The sequence below is a fragment of the Selaginella moellendorffii genome, unplaced genomic scaffold (assembly GCF_000143415.4).
Source record: "Selaginella moellendorffii unplaced genomic scaffold, v1.0 SELMOscaffold_61, whole genome shotgun sequence".
NCBI lineage: Eukaryota > Viridiplantae > Streptophyta > Lycopodiopsida > Selaginellales > Selaginellaceae > Selaginella > Selaginella moellendorffii.
In genome coordinates, this window is record NW_003314322.1 from 136495 (window position 1) to 158885 (window position 22391).

The 22391-nt window shown below is 39.3% G+C and overlaps 1 protein-coding gene across 1 annotated transcript; it reads right to left on the minus strand.

Annotated features, from left to right (window-relative positions):
• Positions 1–8802: 8802 nt before the first annotated feature.
• LOC9644893 (replication protein A 70 kDa DNA-binding subunit A) lies at positions 8803–9558 on the minus strand. Its single transcript, XM_024689292.1, has one exon. It carries the CDS (start codon positions 9556–9558, stop codon positions 8803–8805), a length of 756 nt encoding a protein of 251 aa, XP_024545060.1.
• Positions 9559–22391: the final 12833 nt, after the last annotated feature.

The following is a 22391-nucleotide window of genomic DNA, read 5'->3' on the forward strand; positions in this document are numbered from 1 at the left end:
AACTTCTCCTAGCTCGACTCTCAAAAGATTAACTTGGCCTTCGAGAACTTCCGCTGGAATCACGAACATCATGGTTGGAAAAAACACAAACAATACTGGTGAGATCCCAAACTTGCCCAGTTTTTTTAATTTTCTGTTCATCTGCCACCTCTCATCTTTTACTGGATTTGATTGAAGCTGCCAAACCATACCAGCGCTGTCAATTTCGCCTTCATCGCTGTCATTTCCCTTTCATCAGTGTCACTGTCGACCTCGTCCAAAAATGACAGACAGGAAGGGCCTTTTGCTCATCTCTTTTTCTTCTTCTGGAGCTGCGTTCCTCTTCCCTGCAGCACAGATGGATTCAGACACATGGCCACAGAGATGGGATGTGGGCTTGCTTTTTCTACAGCTTCTCTTTGTCATCCTCCTCTATCTTGGTGTGCAAGTTGTCACTCTGCAGCAGCACAGAAATGAAACAAAGTGATGAAACAGGTCAGCTACCTTTTCCACTAACTACTCCCTGGAAGTCCAACAGTCTCTTGCACTCTCCAGAATCTGTGGCAGTGAGCTCTGGTAATGAGGAACAGAGAGCGCACCTCCACCCAGGCAGACATGTGCATCAATTGGATCCTGTTTGGAGAGCTTCCAAGGATGTTGCTTCCCAGCCTGAGCTCTTGCCTCTCCACCTATTCCAACCAGAACCTCGACTACATCTCCTAGAGCTACACAAAGCAAGCTGTACAGGCATATCCAAAGATGGTAGTCATTTTTTTTTCTAAAACAAAACTCACTGGATTTTGTTGCGATGCCATTGATCAGCTTCACTGGACTGGAAAAATGCTGCAAGGCACCCTGGATTCGCTTGAATGTTAGAGTACCTAGAGAAGCAGTAAATTTGTTTTTTCTTCTGAGCAATACCTGTATCGTTCAGAAATTCTGAAACAAAAATCACCTCTGATGTCACCTTCTTCTTGAGGTCTTGGATGTACAGTATATGGGACGGGAAAGTTCTACTTCTCATCCGATGTGCTTCTTCTCCCACAATAAAATTTTAGCATCCAATATGCTCCAGATACAGACAGCCATATTAACCGTTTCTTAAACCTAAAACCAAGCTCTTTGCCACCATGTAACAATCCGCACCATTGCTTTGGAGCGTCAAAAATCTGGATCGTTGAATTGAGAGCATCTGCCATAAGTAAAAATGGATATTCGAAAAATGGAATATGTGACGCCAATGCCAAAATAGCAACTTTAAATAAAGAGTTTGATGATATTGTTGCAATTATTATCACTGTATAGGAAGTTATTACAGAAATTTAAAATTATAGAAAGGATTCTAATCAAAATCTTTTATGTATAACTTGCAAGATGGCAGGGTCAGTAAGGAATCTCTTGTACTCTTTCATGGTCTAAATGTTTCTTTCTTCAGATCCTCGAGGAACTTCGAGCAGAAGGTGTTCTGGATTATTTGACTTCTCACAAAGTAAGTTCCTGAATGTTCTCTCATACATATACTTCTTTGATCAATGGGGTGTGAACTCACTTGGTTAAACCTTGGTTAGGGAGATTGCCATTTCCTTGGCTCACAAGCCATCTTGACCATTCTTTTTCTTCTAGGTTTACTTGCATGTATGGAATTTCTTAGCTCAATTCTCAACTTTTGAAGAAATTCTTCTTGATCTCATAGGATCCCTTTATAAGGTCAACATCAGTCTCCCCAGTGATTATCCATTAAAGCCTCTCAAGATAATGTGGAAAGGAGGAAGAATTCAAAGATCTTATCTCTCGCTGGAAAATGTAGGTGGTGTTTAAAACATGAATCTATCACTGCAACATTCATCCTAGTGGACAGATCTTCTTCAAAACTCTCAAGGAGAATTAAAGTCCAGCTCTTACAATTTCCAAAGTTTTGTTTCGATTTGTGCATTGCTAGGTGAGCCAGATCCTTGTGATTTTTCTCTTTGTTTTTCTTGAACTTATTTCCTTGTAATTGATCCTTTGGTGGGAAGTATAACCTGTGAATATTTGTCCAAAATGCTGGTAGCATCTGACCATGTTGTGATCGATGGGGGGCTAAATCTCCTAGGGGGGCCAAATTATAATGTTAAATCTATATATATAGCCAGCTTCACATCTTATTCTGGAAGTATGATTGTGGAAGAAGATGTAGAATAGAAAACATTTTTTTGTCCATACGGAGATCAAGGATGCGGTAGTGATAGGAAAGTCGAAAGGTTTCAATGTGGATCTCAAAAGTACAGGTAATGATCTGGTCAAAGTTATTGGAATCTTTTTTCCAATGAACAACTTATCATCTGTAGACATTTTTCAGGAGAATGACTTGTAAATGCCATTGAGTGGCTTCAAAGGGCCACAAGTTTCAAGACACAAGTACAGTAAACATGCTGATTTTGTTCTGTCAGCTAGCTATTCACATACTTCCCAGCCCACATGGTTGGATGATCTGCTCCCCGATGCACAGAAACATGAGCTCTTATATCACAAGAGATAGCAAGAAAAAAAAATTTAATTACCATTCACACATTGCATAGAAGATAGGATGTGTGCTTTCGTTGAGAGCCTCACTCACTGGGTTTTGAGGTGGTGTTGCTCCATTTCTGAGATGCAAACATTGTTTGCATACTGAGCATGAGAAGGCTGATTTTTCTTGTGAAAGCAATTGTCATACTTGAGATAGTCGATTCCCTATACGAGAAGAAATAATTGACACGTTGAAATGGCACTAAAGACAGATAGCCATGGTAAAGTTCTCTTAGCTCTTCTTCTTTTTCCCTTCTATGACCAGTTTTGCTTGCAATATAGAGTTGCTAGCGGACGCCAACAATTTATGGGCATCCCAAAGGGTGGAACGGTGAGATCAATGGTTGGCTTTGCATAAATTTCTCAAGCTTCTCTCTTTCAGATCCCGACATGCTCCAAGTGGGGAATGGTTGAATGTCCTTGGCTGAGTATTGTTCACATTGCAGCATGTGTATCAGAGTGGATAGAAAAAAAAGATTGTAAATTAGCAGAATCAGCTAATTTAATATTTAATTATAATTATTTAATTCATTCATTATTAATTCAATAATAATATTAATAAAATAATTAATGAATTAAAAATGTTAGTAAACAGCTGATTTACAATCTACTCCAAAAGGTTATGAGTGGTTTGGCACAGTGGGGCGAAGCAGATCCAGAAGGAGCTCACAGAGATCCACTAGAGAATTGCTTTGCCCATCCAAAGGCCAATAATTTCTATGAGTGGGTCTCCACAATCGTCAGTCCATCAGGTAGACTTCTTAGCTCAATTCTCAACTTTTGAAGAAATTCTTCTTGATCTCATAGGATCCCTTTATAAGGTCAACATTAGCCTCCCCAACAATTATCCATTACAGGCTCTCAAGATAATGTGGAAAGGAGGAAGAATCTTGAGGAGATCCTTCCAGCAAACGATCTTATCGATATCAATATTGAGGAGCCACTGAAAAATAATCTAGAGTAACTTCAGCCAAAGAGATTGATTGAGCTCTCCAGTTGCCAAAGACCCGACGTGTTACCACCACCACATTCTGCATAAACCCTAGCCTTAACCATTCCATCTCGTGGCCACTCTAGTCTCTGGGACAAAGGATCTAGCTCGCGGCCACTCTGGTCTCCAGGACAAAGGATCCAGCTCCCAATCCGTGGTGGAGTCCATTCCATCCTCTTCTGTGACAACTGCCTAGAGTTAACAACTATTGTATTAAAACCATGCACAACGTGTCTAACGGCCTCACTCTTGTCGAGACCCATTCTGACGAGTGCATCCAACAGCTAATCTGATCCATTGTGGAGGCAACAGCACAAGGAACTCCCGCTGAATAAAGAGCTGCCAGCCATTCTCGTGGCCAGCACTTGCAAAACAAGTTTCATGACAAACTGTAAACCTTGGATAGCTCTGTATATTTCTGATAGCCAATTCATCAATCCATACTCCGCCCAAGCTAGCTGGGAAAACAAAGTTACATTTCACTCTAACCTCTTCAGACTAACCACCCTTTCCAGGTCATGCTTGGAGGTACTACAAACGATCAATCGCCACTTCTCCTTATCCAGATCATCTCCAATAATTTTTTCTGCAAAAATGGTGAAAACAAAAAATCGATATAAAAAAGAGACCTTCCTCCAACGATATCCCAGTCTCTGCAGTTCCTAGGACTTTGTCAAGTCGGGAGTGGACTTGTATGGCTGTAACGCTTGAAAGCTGATGCCAGTCGGCACTCATGGCAAGATCTAAACAAAAGGGACCTCAGCAGTAGTGATCTCGTCCAGGAGGGTGCCAAGAGCAGGTCGAGAGTGATCGGCAGCCTGTTGTCGCAGCCTGGGACTCTTGTGAGCCAGATTGTGCACGAGAATTACCAAGTCAAGACTTTATATGGATCTGCTCTCAACAAACCATTCTTCAGCTGCTCTTCTTCATATGATAGGTCCTATATGGAACCAATTGGTAAACCAATCAAAGCAGAGTAAGGAAGAAATTTTTACCTGAAAGTTAACGCCTACTGAATCTATGTATCCTACACTGCGTGAAACGCTTTCATGACACTTGATGTCTGGAAAAAAAATTGTTGATATCAGTGTTCATGCTATGCCACCACAGTGCATAATATGGAGGTCTTTCCAGCACCCTGCTATGCCACTTGATTAGTAACATACGTGATTAATTAAAAAAAGTGATTTACCTCCAAACAAGAAGTCGTACCCATCTTAGTTTCATAGACACGCTCTTCGTCACAGAGTTAGTGCTACCTCGGACTCTCGGACTCAGACTCGGACTCGGACTCAGACTCGGACTCGGACTCGGGCTCGGGCTCGGTCTCGGCCTTGGCCTCGGTCTCGTTCTCGGTCCCGATCTCGGTCTCGGTCTCGGTCTCGGTCTCGGTCTCGGTCTCGGTCCCGGTCTCGGTCTCGACTTCGGACTCCATCTCGGACTCCACTTCGGACTCCAACTCGGGTCCATTTCGGACTCCAACTCGAGTCCATCTCGGACTCCACTTCCACGTGTCATGTGTTGGTCCTTTTGGGTCCCTTTTTGGAGCCTCGCTTTTTGCTCGTTTCGTGCTCGTTCCTCGAGCACTTCGTTGGGAGTCCACTCCCGCTCTTGACTTTTCAAGTCGGAGCTTTTGGTCCAAATGTGTTACGCTCGTTTGGCTCTCGCTTCAGCCACTACCACGTGGCACCCTTTCCGGCTCCACTTTGGGGCCTAGGGATTTTGTGTTTCACAACTCCACCACCCATAGACGAAGTTCGATGTCCTCATCGAACGGTAAACCATTTTGTAAAGTAACACTCGCATGTGTTACCATTTCCATCCTTGGCACCTAGCCAATATTTGTCAATGGTTTGACATTGAAGGCTCACCATGCCTTTTGCATATGCCTCAATGGTTTGACACCAAAGGCTCACCATGCCTTGCCTATCCTCTAAGGAGGGTAGTCTCTCCAACTTAGAGACTGATTGGACTACATGTAGTGGTTCTCTCCTTTTATTGGTTTAGTTCTCGCTAAACCTCTTAGAGACCCTTCTCTAAGTCAATCGCACTACTCCTTCTCGAGTAATCTCAATTTCCATCTATTGAATGTTTGCACCTTGGAACTTTTACTCTTTTGACTTTTGGAAGTCAATTTCCTAGGTGTCTCCAACTCCTTGCATTGCACAGATTGTGCAACTCCACTTCCCTATCCTAGAAAGTTCATTACTTGAGGGCACCATCATCCTCTCTTCTATTTCGTGCCACCTTGGGCACTAAGTTCCATTTATCACACTTTGTGCTAGGGTTGTCCATTGCCCTATCATTTGGCTACCTTACCGCTCCCTCCCTTGGAGCTTCCACTTTTTGCCAAATCGGAGCAATTCGGAATCCATCCTTGGAAACACACTTCCTTTCCCGCAATTTGTTAGCGTCCAACACATTAGTGTTCCTCGCCTAACTTTGTCACTTGGATTCCTTCCAAGGAATTCCACGGCCCTATCTTGGCCACTCATATTTCGGTGGTCATGGACTCTCAGTGGGGAGACTGGTTTGGGCACACCGCCAAGCGAGGGATGCCTCGGAGTCGTGATGCACGGTTAGATTGCTTAGAGTGAAAGCTCGGCATATCTAACTTGAACGCTTTGGTGCAAGTGGCACCAAGGACGTGGTGAGTGAGATGGGGACACCTAATCTCAGTTGCTATGGACCCTTGGCCGGAAGGGCTGGCTTGGGCGCACCGCCAAGTGTGGGGGATGCCCCCGGGGTCATAGGTAACAAATTAAAGGTCTGGAAGACCTAGTACCTATTGGCAAACCTGTTAAGGTGCCGAGGTGAGATCACTAGGTGATCTTGTGGCTAAATAAGGACAAGGTCTTTGTTTGAGTTAAGGAATAAGGTTCCTAGTTCAAAGTGTTGATTTGAACTATTGATGATGGTGTGGCTTGGTCAAGGTGACCAAGTGGGAAAAGCACCTTAGGGAAATGAGCTATGTCATTGCAATGGCATAGTGTGTCCAAGGAAAGTAGTCTCTAAAGAGACCCATGAGAGGGTCACAAAGTTGGGCCGAGGATAGAGCCCACAGCAGAAGATGCTAAAAGAGACTTACTAGGGGTGAACACCCTAGTCTTGGCAAAGCAGAGCTTTTGCTATGGAATCAAAAGAATACCTCAAGGAGGGCCTCGCTCTCTTGACACCCTACCCCTCAAGAGAGCGTGTGTGGTAGCTTGACTTAGACCTTCCACAGAAATATTAACAATCTTCACACCCTCACTGTCCACTGTAAGCAACCAAAGGGAACGACTCGAGAGACGATCCATGGGGTTCAAATATAGAGGGAAAGGGCCCATGAACAAGAGTGCACCCCCTTTTCCAATCGGTTAAGGGTCTTGGGATAGTTGGAGTTAAGCGTCCTTGGGCTTGAATAGTACTGGGCTGGGTGACCTCCCGGGAAGTCCAAACTCAAGGAGCTTACATTTGGTATCAGAGAGGTCTCGGGTCCGACTCTGTTGGTTGGCTAGGGGAATCGCACCACATGTTGATTGACATCTGGCTGGTCCAGTTTGCTCCCACTGGGCTCGACCCGAGGGGTAGGGTGTCAAGAGAGCGGGGCTCTCGGGAGAGCTGCGGCTCTCAGCTTCCGTTCACGAGGGCGTGAACTTGCAGGGAAGCGTGGTGGATTGTAAGCAACCAAAGGGAACGACTCGAGAGACGATCCATGGGGTTCAAATATAGAGGGAAAGGGCCCATGAACAAGAGTGCACCCCCTTTTCCAATCGGTTAAGGGTCTTGGGATAGTTGGAGTTAAGCGTCCTTGGGCTTGAATAGTACTGGGCTGGGTGACCTCCCGGGAAGTCCAAACTCAAGGAGCTTACATCCACAAAACCTTTTCTACATGAGTTTTCAATTTTGTTCACATTACCTGACGAGAATGAGCAATAAGACCTTGAGCAGCTCATCGTCTGAGGAACCAGAGGAGATGACTCAGATGCTGGAGCTGGTTGTCGTCCCAGATTGGTTCTTCACTTCTCTGGAATTTTTTCTGGGCTACGAGAAGAGTGCCTCCATGGTTTATAGTCAGGTATATTGAGTTGCCTCCCATTAATCGATGAGAAGTTCTACTGCTAACCTCTTCCAGAGTTTTTGGTGCGGCTCCTTGAGAATCACTGGAGGATATTAACCAGAGGATGCAGCACCGTCTTCTTCTTCTCCTTGCTCTTGGCTGGAGGTGCTAAGAAAAGAAGCATTCATAATTCCAGATTTACCTACCAATCCGTGGAAGGCAGAGAAAAATATAAATTGAGAAACAAAAAGAGAAAATGCCAATCGGCAAAGAATTGGGCATCAAATTCTAACCTCCAGTGGAAAATATAAGTAGTCTGCAAGAACAGAATCCAGGAGAGAGTACATCTGCCCGCTGCCTCTCCCATCGCTGAACGCATTTTTTCCAGCCCTAAAAAGCCACATAAAATTTTTCTCTGATTTGAAACGACATGACCTTTGACAATTAAATCTTGGCCGTTAGATCTCAGCATATACCCAGAATAAGTGTCCCCAGTATATCCTATTATTATATGGGCTCTTTCGTTTAAATATATGAGTACTAGCAGAGAACCCAGCTCCGCTGGGATAGTTAAATGCTAATTCTAAAAAGAGAACAATTTATTAAAATTTGCTTAAGTTCAATATGTAACAAGCACTTGGTTTATTTAGTTTTTACTTCCTTAGTGATTGGAACTAAACACTATTTCTTAAATGGTTTACTGGAATAGAATAATACAAGCTTGGACTCAAAGCTTAAAAGAATTATTCAACACATGAAGAGGTGGCTTAATCATATTCCTCAATTTGGTATATTATTTGGGCATTCTGGAGTTAAGAGGAGTTAATGGGATGGCATGGTAAGGGGATTTTTGGTATAGAATGGCTGGTTTTGCATCTGCAAGCAAGCGATGTGTGTTGAAGTATAAATGACTGTATTTACTGGTGGACTATGTGTTTGTTCATTATAACATGCTAAATTCTGATACAGTTGATGCATTTGTTATTTATTGTCCAGTTGAGAATCATGTGTTGTTGTTCTTTCCCTTTTTTAGTTTTTGTATCCTGACATTCCTTTCTTGCTACAGATAACCATCAAATAGAGCTGATGTTTTCTAAGAGGTGTGTTTTATTTTATTTGTTTTTGCAAGTTCCTTGTAACTACAAAACAAAACACAGATAAATATATCAACAACATGTAAAAGATTAGAATGGAATCTGCATACCTTAGGTGTCAAGTCCAAGTATATAAAACCTTAGCTTCTTCATGTCTTGGTATTTTTCAAGCTTGCTCCAGATTTTGAAATTGTAATCTTTGAGCAGATACCATCAATATGTAGTGAGAATGTAGGGTAGTTCTCATCTCGCATTGTAGCTAGTTTCTTTGCTGGAATTCCCACTATTTCTTGTGCAGCCTCTTGAAATGCAATGGCCCACACATGACTGCTACTATCCTCGATGCACATCTTTAGAGCATATTTGAACTCCATGTTGGCAGACTCAATATTGCAATAACTGCAAAACCAGCCATCTGCTGTTCGGGAAGTTTTTTTGCCACATTGCCATGCATTCATGACATTGATGCATGCATTATAGTAAAACTCATTTGTCTTCATTTCCTTCACAGTAGCTATCACTCTATAGATAGGGGAACTCTTTAACACCTTTAACTGCATGTTTGATATCTCTGATAAAGTAGTGGTGCAGCTAACAGTCTGTCTGGATGATGAAGTGCTCAAATGTATGAAGTTAGTGATATTGTAGTACAATGTCATCCATTCTCTCAAATCAGCCACTGCTTCCATTTCCGGTTCAATAAGAATGGTGCTCACACCAATTGCTGAAAGTGATTTACCATTGTAGTCCGATACCTTTCCACCCTTGACACATATTATTGGCTGAACTCCACTGTCTATCCGCTCCTGTATATATGAGCTCTCTTCTTCTGCTTTTAAATCCCAGAGACATAGATCAACACTGTGGCCTGAATCATCACCTAGACACAATGTTCTCTTCTTCATTTATTGTTTAGTGTTGAAAAAGCTACAAAATTTCCTTGTAGACTACATTCTTTGTGCATGTAATTTGTTGTCTCTTGTTAAGTTTACCTTGGTTCTTGCATTCCTCTACACATATGACTATTCGGTCTTTAGAGGTACATTGTGATAGTGCAACATATAATTGCCCATGTCCAAAAACAGGACGTGGTAAGAAGATTTCGACATTATTTAAAGTTTGGCCCTGTGATTTGCATATTGTAATTGAGAATGCAAGTCTCAAAGGAAATTGTCATCTTTTTAATACAAATGGCATGTCACCATCACCCTAAACCCTAAATCCTAAACCCTACTTTTCATTCTTGTTTCTGTAGCTTCTAGTGTGTCTAAAATATAAAGTTGAGAATATTTTGCATCATGATCTTGCTTAGGACGGAAACTGCCAATTGAATGGTATACTTGTTCATGAATTTTGAAATAATATGGTCCATTGCCAAGATGCAAATGCCAAAGCACTGTTATAATTTCGAATTAATTCTTTGAATTTTCCTCATTGGTCTGTTCCATCTAATAATTTACGAATCAGTTCAGGGAACTCAATTTGTTTTTCTATAGACACGCGTCCACCATGACAGCATTGTGATTGTGTTTCTGAAGCAAAAAGAAAAGCTTTACAATAGTCACAATGTTTATCCATGAGTCCAATATAATCTACTTTACATTTACCATCTATGTTGTTTTGCAAGAGTCCTAAATGTTTAGTGTTTTCCATGCTTTCAGTTCCATTTCCAAGATTTACTTCATTAACAGGTAGGGTAATAATTTCAAAAGTGTTTCTAAAAGTCTTTTCTATGGGTATCAATCTTGGAATTGTTGGGGGTTCTTCAAAGGATACCAGGTTTCTCACACTTACATCCATGCTTCTATTCATATATAGAGATGAATTCAAACTTGTTGAACTTTTTTTTATTATACAGCCTTCATGTAAAATTAGATCACATGTTTTCCTCTTTCTTTTGCCACCCATTGATCTGTAGGAGATTTTACACTCTCTTTTAGAAAATAGAAGCTTAGACAGCATGTGCAGGCTCTAGATGGTGAAAATAAGTAAATAGACTAATAGCCAAACCACAAGAAAATAGAAGCACACTGAAACAAAGTGCTGGCAGAGGCACAGCTCCTTAATATGATGCTTGGGGTCCCTATATTTTGGAGCAGAACAACATTACAAAGCCGGGAAAAACAAAGCTCGGGAAACATAGAAACAAAATTACCTCTTGACAAATGCGAAAGCAACCTAATTGTGCAGTCCTCTTTTCTATGATTCGAAACAGTTTTTCTTAGCCTACATGTCTATTTAGGTACACTCTCGAAAAGCCTTTGACAGTAAAGAGTTTTACCACAATCATTTCTTCATTTGGGGCAGAATCATTGCGCTTCGGGATAAAAGATTACAGAGTCATACCGATATGATAGCCCGGGATAAAAGATTACAGAGGGTGAATCTCTTTTGGCAAGATGGCCGCGAAAAAACTCAGTATCATGGCTCTCTATGATGGCATGATGGCAAGCTTGAGCAGGCAAAGTACAAGAGGCCCATGTAAATGATGTTGTATTTCTTTAAAAGGAGTGGAAGCTTTAAAGACACAGCTTTTCAAAACTTGGTTTGTTTTTTTCTTTCTTTCTTTGTTTCTATTCTTGTTTTCATCTCTCATTTTTCAAAACATCTATTTCCGATTTACCTGAAAATCAAAGGCCTACATATGAATGAATGAGTGTTTTGGAAGTTAGCTGTATAGTTCTCTTGTGCTATTTGACACATTTCTTGTTGCCATTTCCAATGGGGCTTTTGCAAATGCAGGAGGTAAGCTGTAGGTGTGTGTCTGACCTCATCTCCAGATAATGTAAATGCCAGAGAATTTTTTTTTTGGTGTGTCTGCTCTTGGATCCAATGCTTGTAAAGGCGCTTGCGTTTTTCTTGCTCATCTGTCTCACGCTCACTGAATAATCATCCTCTGCCCCCTTAAGAACGCCTTAGCAGTTGATCCACACAACAAAACAAAAACGGCACTACAGTGTACCTGTCAGGTAAAACAAGGGGAAGTCAGCTTTCATCCATCAGTTAAGCTCTTAGTGATTGAGATGAGCTCTTGTTATCTCAATTTTGCAACAGCATAGTGAAAAAGGGAAAGGGAAAGTATAGTACCTGAATGAAGGTGTGTCTGTCTGCTGTGTGTTTTTATTGCCTATCTCCTTTTCTTTGTTTTGCAGTTTCTCTTTCCCTTGTTGGTGGTCACCTGATTGGATCAAAGAGATCATTTTCGTGGAGTTGTTTGGCGTGTTTGCTATTGGCTGCATGTGTGCTACAGCTGGCTGGTATATGAGAGCTGCTGCTATAACGTATTGAGCTTACTTTCCACTCATTACAGAGCTTGTCCCAGGCGGGGCTTCAGGTCTACATTCAGGTCAACAAGTACCTAATGGCAGTGTTGAGAGCTTGTGGTTTTCACCTCCAGCTGCTTAAATTGAGCGAACCCGAACATTTGTGATTTGTTTGTTAAAAAAAAGGTACTGTGGTAGAGTCCTCCTGATCATCCGCTTAGCCCTAGCCATCTCTACCTAGAACAACAAAGCAACGAACTTAAATAGTTCTCATAAGTTGCTAAGTTAAGCCCACCTTTTATCATATTTACTCTTCAATGTTCTTGTACCGCATCAAAGGTGTCATTATAAACCCTAGATGAACATGTCAACTCCTTCGGCCTAATCAGCGAAAGAGAAAGCATTGACAAAAGAGAAAGGTGGGAGAGATTTCAAAGCATTAGACGAATACCTTGAATCTCATTGCCATCAAAGGTGTCATTATAAACCCTGGATGAACAGCATTGGCTGTGATGTCAACTCCTTCGGCCTAATCAGCGAAAGAGAAAGCATTGGCAAAAGAGAAAGGTGGGAGAGATTTCAAAGCATTAGACGAATACCTTGAATCTTATTGCCATTTCTTTGGCGTGGAAAAAGTTCGCGAGCTTGGATTGACTGTATGCTCTAGTGTCGGAGTACCTTTTGGAAGAAAAAAGGAAGAATGTAAGCTCACGAGAAAAGAGAGTTGTTTGGCATACCAGGTTTTGTCATTAAGGTGTGGGAACTGGATTCCACCGCTGTAAGAGGCGATATGCGTGACGGAGGAGAGATTGACAAACACTTAGCAGTCTCCTTCATTTTGTCCAGTAGCAAGTTTGTGAGAAGAAAATGGCCTAGACATCACAACAAGATAGAAAAGATACCTATGTATAAACAGAAAATCATGGATTTCTTTTGATCAAGTTCGAATTTTTCCTCATACCTTGTAAAGTTCCATCACTTTGGAGGTGAGCTTCGAAGCATCATGCCAGGCATGGCCACTCGCCATCTCCAGGCACAGCAATGGCCAGAGTATGTGCCATCCCAAAGAAGTGTGGATCAAAACTCAAGCAAATGGCGATATCTGGAGGAGTTCACCGTGATCTAAACCACACCTTTGATCACCACCTTCACCACAGAAATGAAAATCCATGAGATGATCCAACTATAGTGGCTTGGAGCTTACCTGCGTTGAGCTTAGAGTTGTCAAGATATTGGCAGCTGCCATAAGAGCAAGCAATCCACTGTCGTCATGACCAACAAGCACGACCGATGAGAATTTTAGTTGCTGGCAAAAGCTCAGCAGCAAATCCACCTGCGCGCTCTAATCAGAGAAATCAAACAAGCAAGAACAACAGGAAAAAATTCTTTTTTTTTTTTCTAAACAACAATGAATAGAACACTCACTTGGGACTGGTGCTTGTAAGGATTGGGAAGACGGCCACTTTTTTTGCACAGCCAGCTCGTCAGTCCCCAGCCAGTCCGATCAAACGCAGCAAATAGAAAATTTCAGCACACAGACACAGAGAGAGAGAGAGAGAGAGAGAGAGAGAGAGAGAGAGAGAGAGAGAGAGAGAGAGAGAGAGAGAGAGAGAGCTCTCAATCTGCCCAATTGCCCTAAATTTTTTCTCTTGATTTGGATCATCATTAAAAAATTGAAGGGTTGCCACCCCTTTGGCACTTGATCTATGCCATCTATTTGAAGTTTTTGAATTTGAACCGTTAGATTATAAATATATTCACAAATAATATTCTAAAAATGGAATAAAAGATGTCGGAAGCCATATGCCAATAGCACGTTTAAATAAGGGAGTACTAGCAAAAGTCCCAGCTACGCTGGGAGCATTGTCTTTATTTTTGATATTTTAATAATTTCAAAGAGTTGTAAGCATAATTGTAATTTTAACATAATCATAATTATAAGATATATAGTTAAACATAACATAATCTTTATATTAAAAATCTCTTTTACAATTGATTCTATCACCAACACACATCATAACATAAAAAATATAACTCACATTATATCATATTTAAAATTCTGATTGTTGAGTGAAGTCTTGGATATTTGATAAATGGAATTTCTCACCGTGGGATCCCATGGCCAGATGAGTCATTTTTTTAATAACTAATTTTTTATTTTATTTGAAATCTCTATATAATTGATAAAAATATTATTATTTGATAATTTATTAAGCTCTATAATTTTTCCTCCTAATAAAGTATGTGTTACTTAACTACACTCAAATATAATTATGTTAAAAATATATTTAATATATATTTAAAAACTCAGCTAAAGTGTATACATCTTTTAAATTAAAAAATATAAACATTATTATGGAGTTTCTCTTTTCATCATTTCAGACTGAAAGTTTTGGAACTGCATGATAATAAGTGAAAGATGTTAGCTTTATGTGTTATATTTTCTTTTATAAAATTATAATATTTTACATATTTATCATTGATATTCCATTTTTACCTAATATTTATATTCATGAATTCTGAGAGTAATATGTAAAATATAAAGTATTCTATTATATATCATAAACATTATTTCTGTAGTTATTTTTATAAATCTGAAATAAGATTATTATCTCCCTATGTATTTATATTTAAAATTAAACCTTTATAACACTGTTATGAATGCTGAAATGTTATGATGATAAATGAATGGTAATGTTTTACTCTATACTGGGGTAGAGGAGGGTTTGATGATATATAAACTTTTCTTTATGCTAGAACTATAATATATCAAATACTTTATGAATGGTATATAGAAGGTTTAATATAATATAATTAAATTTCTTTGTACTAATGTTGTCTCAATCATATTTATACCTTATTAAGTTTTTCATGTATAAATGCAATGTAGGATAAAGTGGTAGAAAATTTATGATATTATATAAATCATAGGCTACATCGTAGCCAATTGACATCTCAATATGTTTAATTTCATTTATATTTATATTAATAAATAACATAAGATTACTAATACGAAAATATTTTAATAATAACAGATAAATAATAAGAGGCAGGCGGTGCTAGGAATTGCAAGAGCGAGAGGAGGGTTGTCATGGTCAGTTTTCCATATTTGTATTCGATATCCTATCCCTTCAAAATATCATACTTTTTAGAAGTACTATCTAAACGTTAAAGTATTATATTTTATATTATTAAGATTCTTTCTATATATGTTTTTATATAGAGAGAATGCTAAAATGAATTAAGATTATTAACTTTATGTTTAATTTATTTTTATATAAATTTACAATGAGGCTAAAATCTTTCAATGAAAGGTAAGTTCTTATCCTGATATTATGGTATTGATGATTCATAATATTATATTTTCCTAAAACCATAACATATCAGAAAAGGAAAAAATGGTCCATAGATTGCTTTATTAATAATAAAATTTTAAGTGATGATGAATCACATTTTTTAAGATGGTAGCCTTTTGTATTGTGTCTAATGTTGTCTCAATGATATTTTAGTTATCTGTTTTCCATGTATCAATGGACAAATTATTAGTGTAAATAACAAACTTATTAGATATTCATCAATGAATCTACTCATATTGAGTTTTCTATTAACTCAGATATAGTCACATATTTATGCAATATCATAAAGTTATAAATCATAAGATTATGATAAAAGTATAACTTATTTACAAGATATAATAGCTGGAGCTATTCAACTCTTCTATTTTAAGTTATAAAATATATCATTTCTATAGTCACTACTTTATTTACTTTTAACTTTTGAATTCATCAGATACTCTTTGTTCTATAAAGTTTTTGTTCTAGAAGAAAAAGTCATTCATTGATTCTATACTATATTTTTAAACATATTGAACATATTTGTTGTTTTAAAAATATCATATATAGTAGATATAATAAAAAACTTCATCAATGAATACCATCTTTGTACAACTAAATGTTTAAAATCATTTGAACCTAGTGCATTATATCATCTTGGATCAGTTGTCCAATTGCCTTTTATATGTATTACAATATCACTTATGCCTCGAATATTTGTTGAATTTAACTCTTCATTCTCTATTTCTTACCATTTTTTGAATGCATTAGCATAGGGATTTATCTCTTTTAATAATTTATCAAGACCACCCATTAGTTGCTCATTGCATTTATAATTATGTTTGTTTTTTGATTTTTATTTCCGTTTCTTGAGCAGTATTCTAAAATATTTCATTGTTAATAAGGTGCATATTTTTCATTATTTGGTTTGAAACTTCCAATATTATATTAAATTTATATATATAGATTAAAATAATTAGGGCCACCTACTGCAATGATCAATGAGGCTCTTTAGTTTAAATATATTGGATGATTAGCAAAAGATCTTGATTCAACTTTGGTCTTTATTTATATATCAATAAACGTTTTACAATTCTTTCTTTACATTTCAACTCCCTTGCTTTCCTTTTCGTTCCAACTTGTTTTCATCAAAAAAGAAAAACGCAAGCAAATGAAGTTAGAAATGGTGAAAAGGAAATAGGAACTTGCTGCTGGCATTTTCTTTTAAGCCGCTCGAACTTTCTTCATGCCCAAGTCATTCTCAAGGCCGGGAGCACTCTTTTTTACACCACTCCTTCACAGCTTGTCGATCTTAATGCTGCAATTTTTGACAAATCCATGGGTGTTGCCAGTTGGCATAACATCATATTCTGCAAGCATTGTTTTTGCCCATATTAGTTTCCAAACAAATCTCCACATTAGTGGTAAACGGTATGAGTTCTTGATTTCCAGTAGCATTTGCTACAATTACATCCCCTTCTAAAATGGCATCGATAGTTTTCTGCTTTCTTTTGTGGCCCATTTCCAGCTAGTTATTTCAATTTGTATAATAGGCTAGTAGTTTCAGCAAAGTAGAATAGCTTTGGTAGGTGTTAGTTCTGTTTAGCTCGTCATGCAACGATGCAGTTTCTTATCAATAAGTTTTTTTGGTTTTTTTTCTGTTTTATATTCAAGAAAACATAGCAATAGCACAATAGAATAGAGATTCTTGTATGTGCAGGTCACTCTTCTGAACTGTTTTCTGCCTGCACGCTTCCTTTTGAATGTTTTTTAGGATCGTGATCTGGAATGACATATAGACATTTTGTTTTTTACCTAAAACCTTTACAAGAGAAAGCAAAACACTAAATAAAATCAAACACAGAAATCATTTCTATGCCCTGAGTTAATGTACAAATATCATGTACCGAATCAAACCAAGCTCATGGCTTTAAAGTTGTGTCTATAAACACGTACATACACAACAGTTTATTTAATGCTGTCTTATTCCTTTAGAAATGGCTTTTTTAAAAACAGTTCATGGCTTTGTCTGTAAGAAAGTAGAGTAGGCTGCCATGTAGAGCTCCAATCCTTGTTCTCCACCACCTCAGCTGCCATGTACTTCGCTGTGGTGATATCTCCTAAAGGTGCTCACCACTTTGTCGCGCATGTTTAGCTTGGAAAGGATGTTGTCGAGCTTGAGATCCTGGTGAACCACGCCCCTCAAATAAATCTATTTGAAGGTCTTTACCAGCTGCTTGATGATTAATCTTCTCGCAAATATGCTATATTTAAAAGACCAAATAACTATGGAATAACGCCTTAAGAAAGGGAGGCAATATTTCCACCAACAAATGTAACCACTTGAGGAAAAGCCCTATCCAAAAGGAGACTCAGACAACACCACAAAGTTGGCAAACTTTCCTTGTGTCAGCGACCCAACCAAATCCTCCAATGCAGCTGCATACACACGGTTTGGCCTTTACTACGGCCTTTTGGACGTCCTGTGGTTTCCTCCTGTGATGTTTTCCTTCCTGGCGTTAGAGAGTAACTGAGGATCAAACGAAACAAACCTTGCCATGTAAGTTTGCACTGCCTGAGCAAAGCCAGGCTTGTACAAGAAGAGCAGCCCACGGAAGAGTTTCCCATCGATGGAGGCTTCTAGCGTGTATCCGTAGTTGAATACGTCGCTTTCTCTAGCCTCGAACATCTTCTTGCCTAGTGGCTGAATGTGAGCTTGAAACTCTGTAGCATGAGTTTGACAGGGAAAAATTGAAGAGGTCGAAGGTTTTCCGCAGATACCTACGTGAGATGAAACCAAGCTCTTGTCCGCATCCCCGTTGCTTGTCTAGCACGAATGGCGTGGTACGATACTCTTTGCCGCCTTCTCTTAAGTTCCTTACGCATGGATAGCTTTGGTTCTGATGGATCTTTCTCCCTCAGCATCTCTTCACAGAAAAATGGCAACCATATTGTCAAGAATGGCAGCAATGTCAATAAAAGAAGAAGCCAACCTGTGTCGAGGAAATACATGTCATCCAGAGCTTCAAGCTCTTTGTTACATCCCTCAAAGACGAATAATATGCCTCGCTCTGCGTCCACAGAATCTCCTGCAAGGGAGAAACGTGGAGCAGGCCTGGAACCAGAGGGATTCAAAGTCGCCCAAACACCAGTCGCTGCAAAATACGTAAAAGCCCCATGAGAGACCAACAGGAAACAAATCTACCTACAAGCGAGATACTTTCCATGGCTGATTGTTGTATGCCCGGCTCTTGGCATCAGCTCGGCACCAGTTGTCTTTACCTCCCGCCATGCCATTGTTTCTGGATTACCACCGTCCTCATCACCCATGACAATGAAACAGTTCTTATAGGAAGAGCAGGTATGGCTCTCTCAGAGCAGGAACATCACCAAAAACGTCGGGTTTCCCCGAGGTGTTGGTAGCTGCATCGGATGATAAGAACGAGAAAAAAAAATCGATAGAACTCGGAGCTTACCATTATCCAAAACAAAGAGATTGTTGAGCGGGCTGGTTCCATTGGTATCACCAAACACATAAAGCTTAGACCCGACGGCCGTGGAGCTGTGGTTGTCCCGAGGAGAAGGGTGCGTTCCTTTCATCACAGGCTTGCTCCAGGTGTACATCCCTGCGCGATCCCACCAAAAACATGATCAAAACCATATTTTCCGGAAAACCCAGAAGAGGAAACTTATACCAAAGTCGAAGACGTGCACATCGTTGGTCTGGCACTCGTCCCGGCTGTAGCCACTGAAGCGAACCGTGGGCGAAATTTTTTTCTTTTTCTCTTGGTTCCAGCCTCGAGCACCTGGAACAAACAGGAACTTTAAGCCTCGAAAGAGAATAGCAAAGAGCAAGAGAGTGAAAACCTTGATTCTAGTCCTGGTTCCAGCCTCGAGAACCTGGAACAAACAGGGACTTGAGAGACTCAAAAAAATAGAGCTTAGACTCAACGGCTGTGGAGCTGTGGCTGTCCCGAGGAGAAGGGTGCGTTCCTTTTATCACAGGCTTGCTCCAGGTGTATATCCTTGTGCGGTCCCACCAAAAACATGATCAAAACCATTTTTTCCGGAAAACCCAGAAGAGGAAACTTATACCAAAGTCAAAGACGTGCACATCGTTGGTCTGGCACTCGTCCCGGCCATAGCCACTGAAGTGAACTGTGGGTGAAATTTTTTTCTTTTCCTCTTGGTTCCAGCCTCGAGCACCTGGAACAAACAGGAACTTTAAGCCTTGAAAGAGAGCAAGAGAGTGAAAAACCTTGATTCTAGTTGTGGTTCCAGCCTCGAGAACCTGGAACAAACAGGGACTTGAGAGACTCGAAAAAAGAGTCATTTTCCGGTGCGTGGCCATTGACAACGGTTTCCTGAGCTTTTTAACCGGTAGCAGCTTCAGATCTTCACGTATAGCTGACTGTAGCTCTGAGGTGCTCTGCAATGAAGACCTCATCAAACACACACACACAGAGGCAGACACACAGAGAGAGAGAGAGAGAGAGAGAGAGAGAGAGTACCTTCCTGCAAGTGATGATCGACACTCTCTCCTCGTGCTCACGCACCCTAAAAGACAATTGAATTTTTTTATGATCCCCAAAAGTCACGACTCCCCATTGTTTAATCTCAGCCGTTAGATTTTGGCATATGCCTAGAATAAGCATCGCCAGTATATGCTATTATTATACCAGCTCTTTCATTTAAATATACTAGCAAGGAATCCAGCTCCGCTAGCAGAGATAGTAATTATGTTTTATTTAATATTATCATTTTAAAGAATTTTTTTATAGACTATGTTTTTCTGTGTACACAATTGTTCTACAAACATTTGTGTCTTTGATGTTCCCCTTGAGAGTGCAACATAAAGTTGACTATGTCTTGGCAAGAATATCTTTATATTTTACAGTGTTTGTCTTTACTATTTGCAAATTGTAACAGAGAATGCAAGCCTTAGAGAGAACTACTAACATTTTACAATGAATGACATATCTCTAATTTTTTGGTTTCAAAGAGATTCTTTTTTTTTTACCTGCATATCATTGTATAAAATATTAACTTCAATGACGTTTGGTAAAGCCTTGCTTATGGTAGTTTATTTGTGTTAATATTATGTAAGAGCATTATGATACAGCTGATTTTTATGTTTAGCTTATGTGGAGGCATTCCAGACGGTGTTACCAAGTTTAGGAACTCCATAGGATAGTCAAGCATCTTCTCATTTGATTCTGTTTCTACAATATCAATTCTCTTGTATATTATTGTTGCTCATTCTTGAAAGGACTTAGTCATTTACTTGTGGAGAGAGGTCATTTAAAATTGTGAGAATAACCTTTCAAAATAGGCTTTACTTGCTTGTCTCTATGTGTTTTTCAAACACATTATCTATCAATTGTTCTCTAGTAGTGGATGTTAATGGTACTCTGAATGTCTTGGGAGGTTATATGAAATGAGAACTTTAGGAGCTTAGACCATATTGGTGAGGATTTAACACTATTTTGAATGATTTGTGTGTGGCAAGCTCTTTGAAGAACAGGTAAGGTTTGCCTAAAGTCTCCCCCTGTCACCAAATGTGATACCACTAAAATTTGTGTCACAATTCTTGATGTCACACAAAGCATGAGTGGTTACCATGTTTATCTTGTCCCATACGAGTAATTTAACTCTTCAAATATGTTCAGAAGATATAGAATTTTCTCCTATGTCCAATATGTATGTTTCACAAAAGAACCCTGATATAAATTCTCTTTTTCCTATATATATTTAAATTATATATTTCTAAAAATATAAATCCAGACTGGTCATAATATAAGGAGATAAGCAAGTATTAAGGACATAATACACATTAAATAAAAACAAAAACATATTTTAATTTTAGTTCTTTAAAGCGGTTCTTGTTAATGCAATGGCAGCTTTCTCCAATGTTTTATCCTTCTAAACCTGGCAAGAAAGAAACCACACAGAAAAACCTAAGCTTTTCACCAGAATACTGAATGATGGTTGTGATATTTTGCAGGTTCATTTTTCTTGGGGTTTCAGGGAGGGCTTCATTTGCTCATTCTTTTAAACCAAGAGCAAGTCAAATGAAATATTAAAATGTAAACCTTTTAGAAATCATATTTAGTAAGAAACAAAGTTGTAATTAAGGAGATAAATAAAAAGTTATATAAGGTTTAAAATTTTCATAACATATTGAAAGACAGAAGGACTCCTTTTTGCAGATTGCAAACCTCTTTTCTCACCAATATCTGCTGGAAATCTAGAACTCTGAGAACCACGACTGATTCTTGGCAGCATTTCTGTAGAACGGTTCTCTTCCACAACTGCAGTCAACACTGCCTCCAAGCCATATCAAGCACTTGGAAGCTGCTTCTAGAAGCAGCATGACATGCTTGCCAAGATCCAGGGAGCTTATTTCTATTGGAGGAGACTAAAAGGTGCCTTATTCCTGTGATAAAACATGCATGAAGAAACAATGAACATTAACCATATACCTTTCACAAAAAGAAGCACTGAGTGTACATCTGAACCATCATGTGTTACAACACTGTTGGCTCCAAACCTCGCAGTGTATCTCTTAAATCACCAGAAATCATCAGCTGGATCAGTGCCAACATGACAGTGACTCCCAAAGACTTTCCCATTGTCCCTTACATCTGCACATGCTCTTCAACCTACTGCTTCAACTCAGTTAGTCTATCCAGTGGAATGTGTGTCATCATCACAATTGAGTTCTGTCCACTCCACAGCCATAAAAAAGTTCCTTCTAGTCAAGCTTTCTCAAAAGCAGTGGTGCCTCCTGAGGATCTAGGAACAATTGCTGTAGGACACACTTGAAACCAGCAGAAGAAAACTCCATCACAAAAAGACGAATACGAAGAAATAAAAACAGGAAAAGAAAAAAGGAGCATTTGCCTTGTCAAGTGTGATAGCAATGTTTGATTATAGACACCCTCAGCCTGTATGGGTTATGAACTTTCAAAGTTTCCTTCAATATAATACCAAAAAAGTGCACAAATTCTTGCCAAACCAGATGGCAAATTCTGAATTATAGTCTCTTGTGGGGAAGGAGAGAACTAACGTCTCTAAACTAACCATTCATCTCCTCAGTTCTCACAATCTGGCAGGATGCTAGCATCGACAAGCTCTATCTAC

Coding starts and splice junctions, on each gene's coding strand:
- LOC9644893 (XM_024689292.1), bottom strand. CDS start 9,558: ATGAAGAAGAGAACATTGTGTCTAGGTGATGATTCAGGCCACAGTGTT.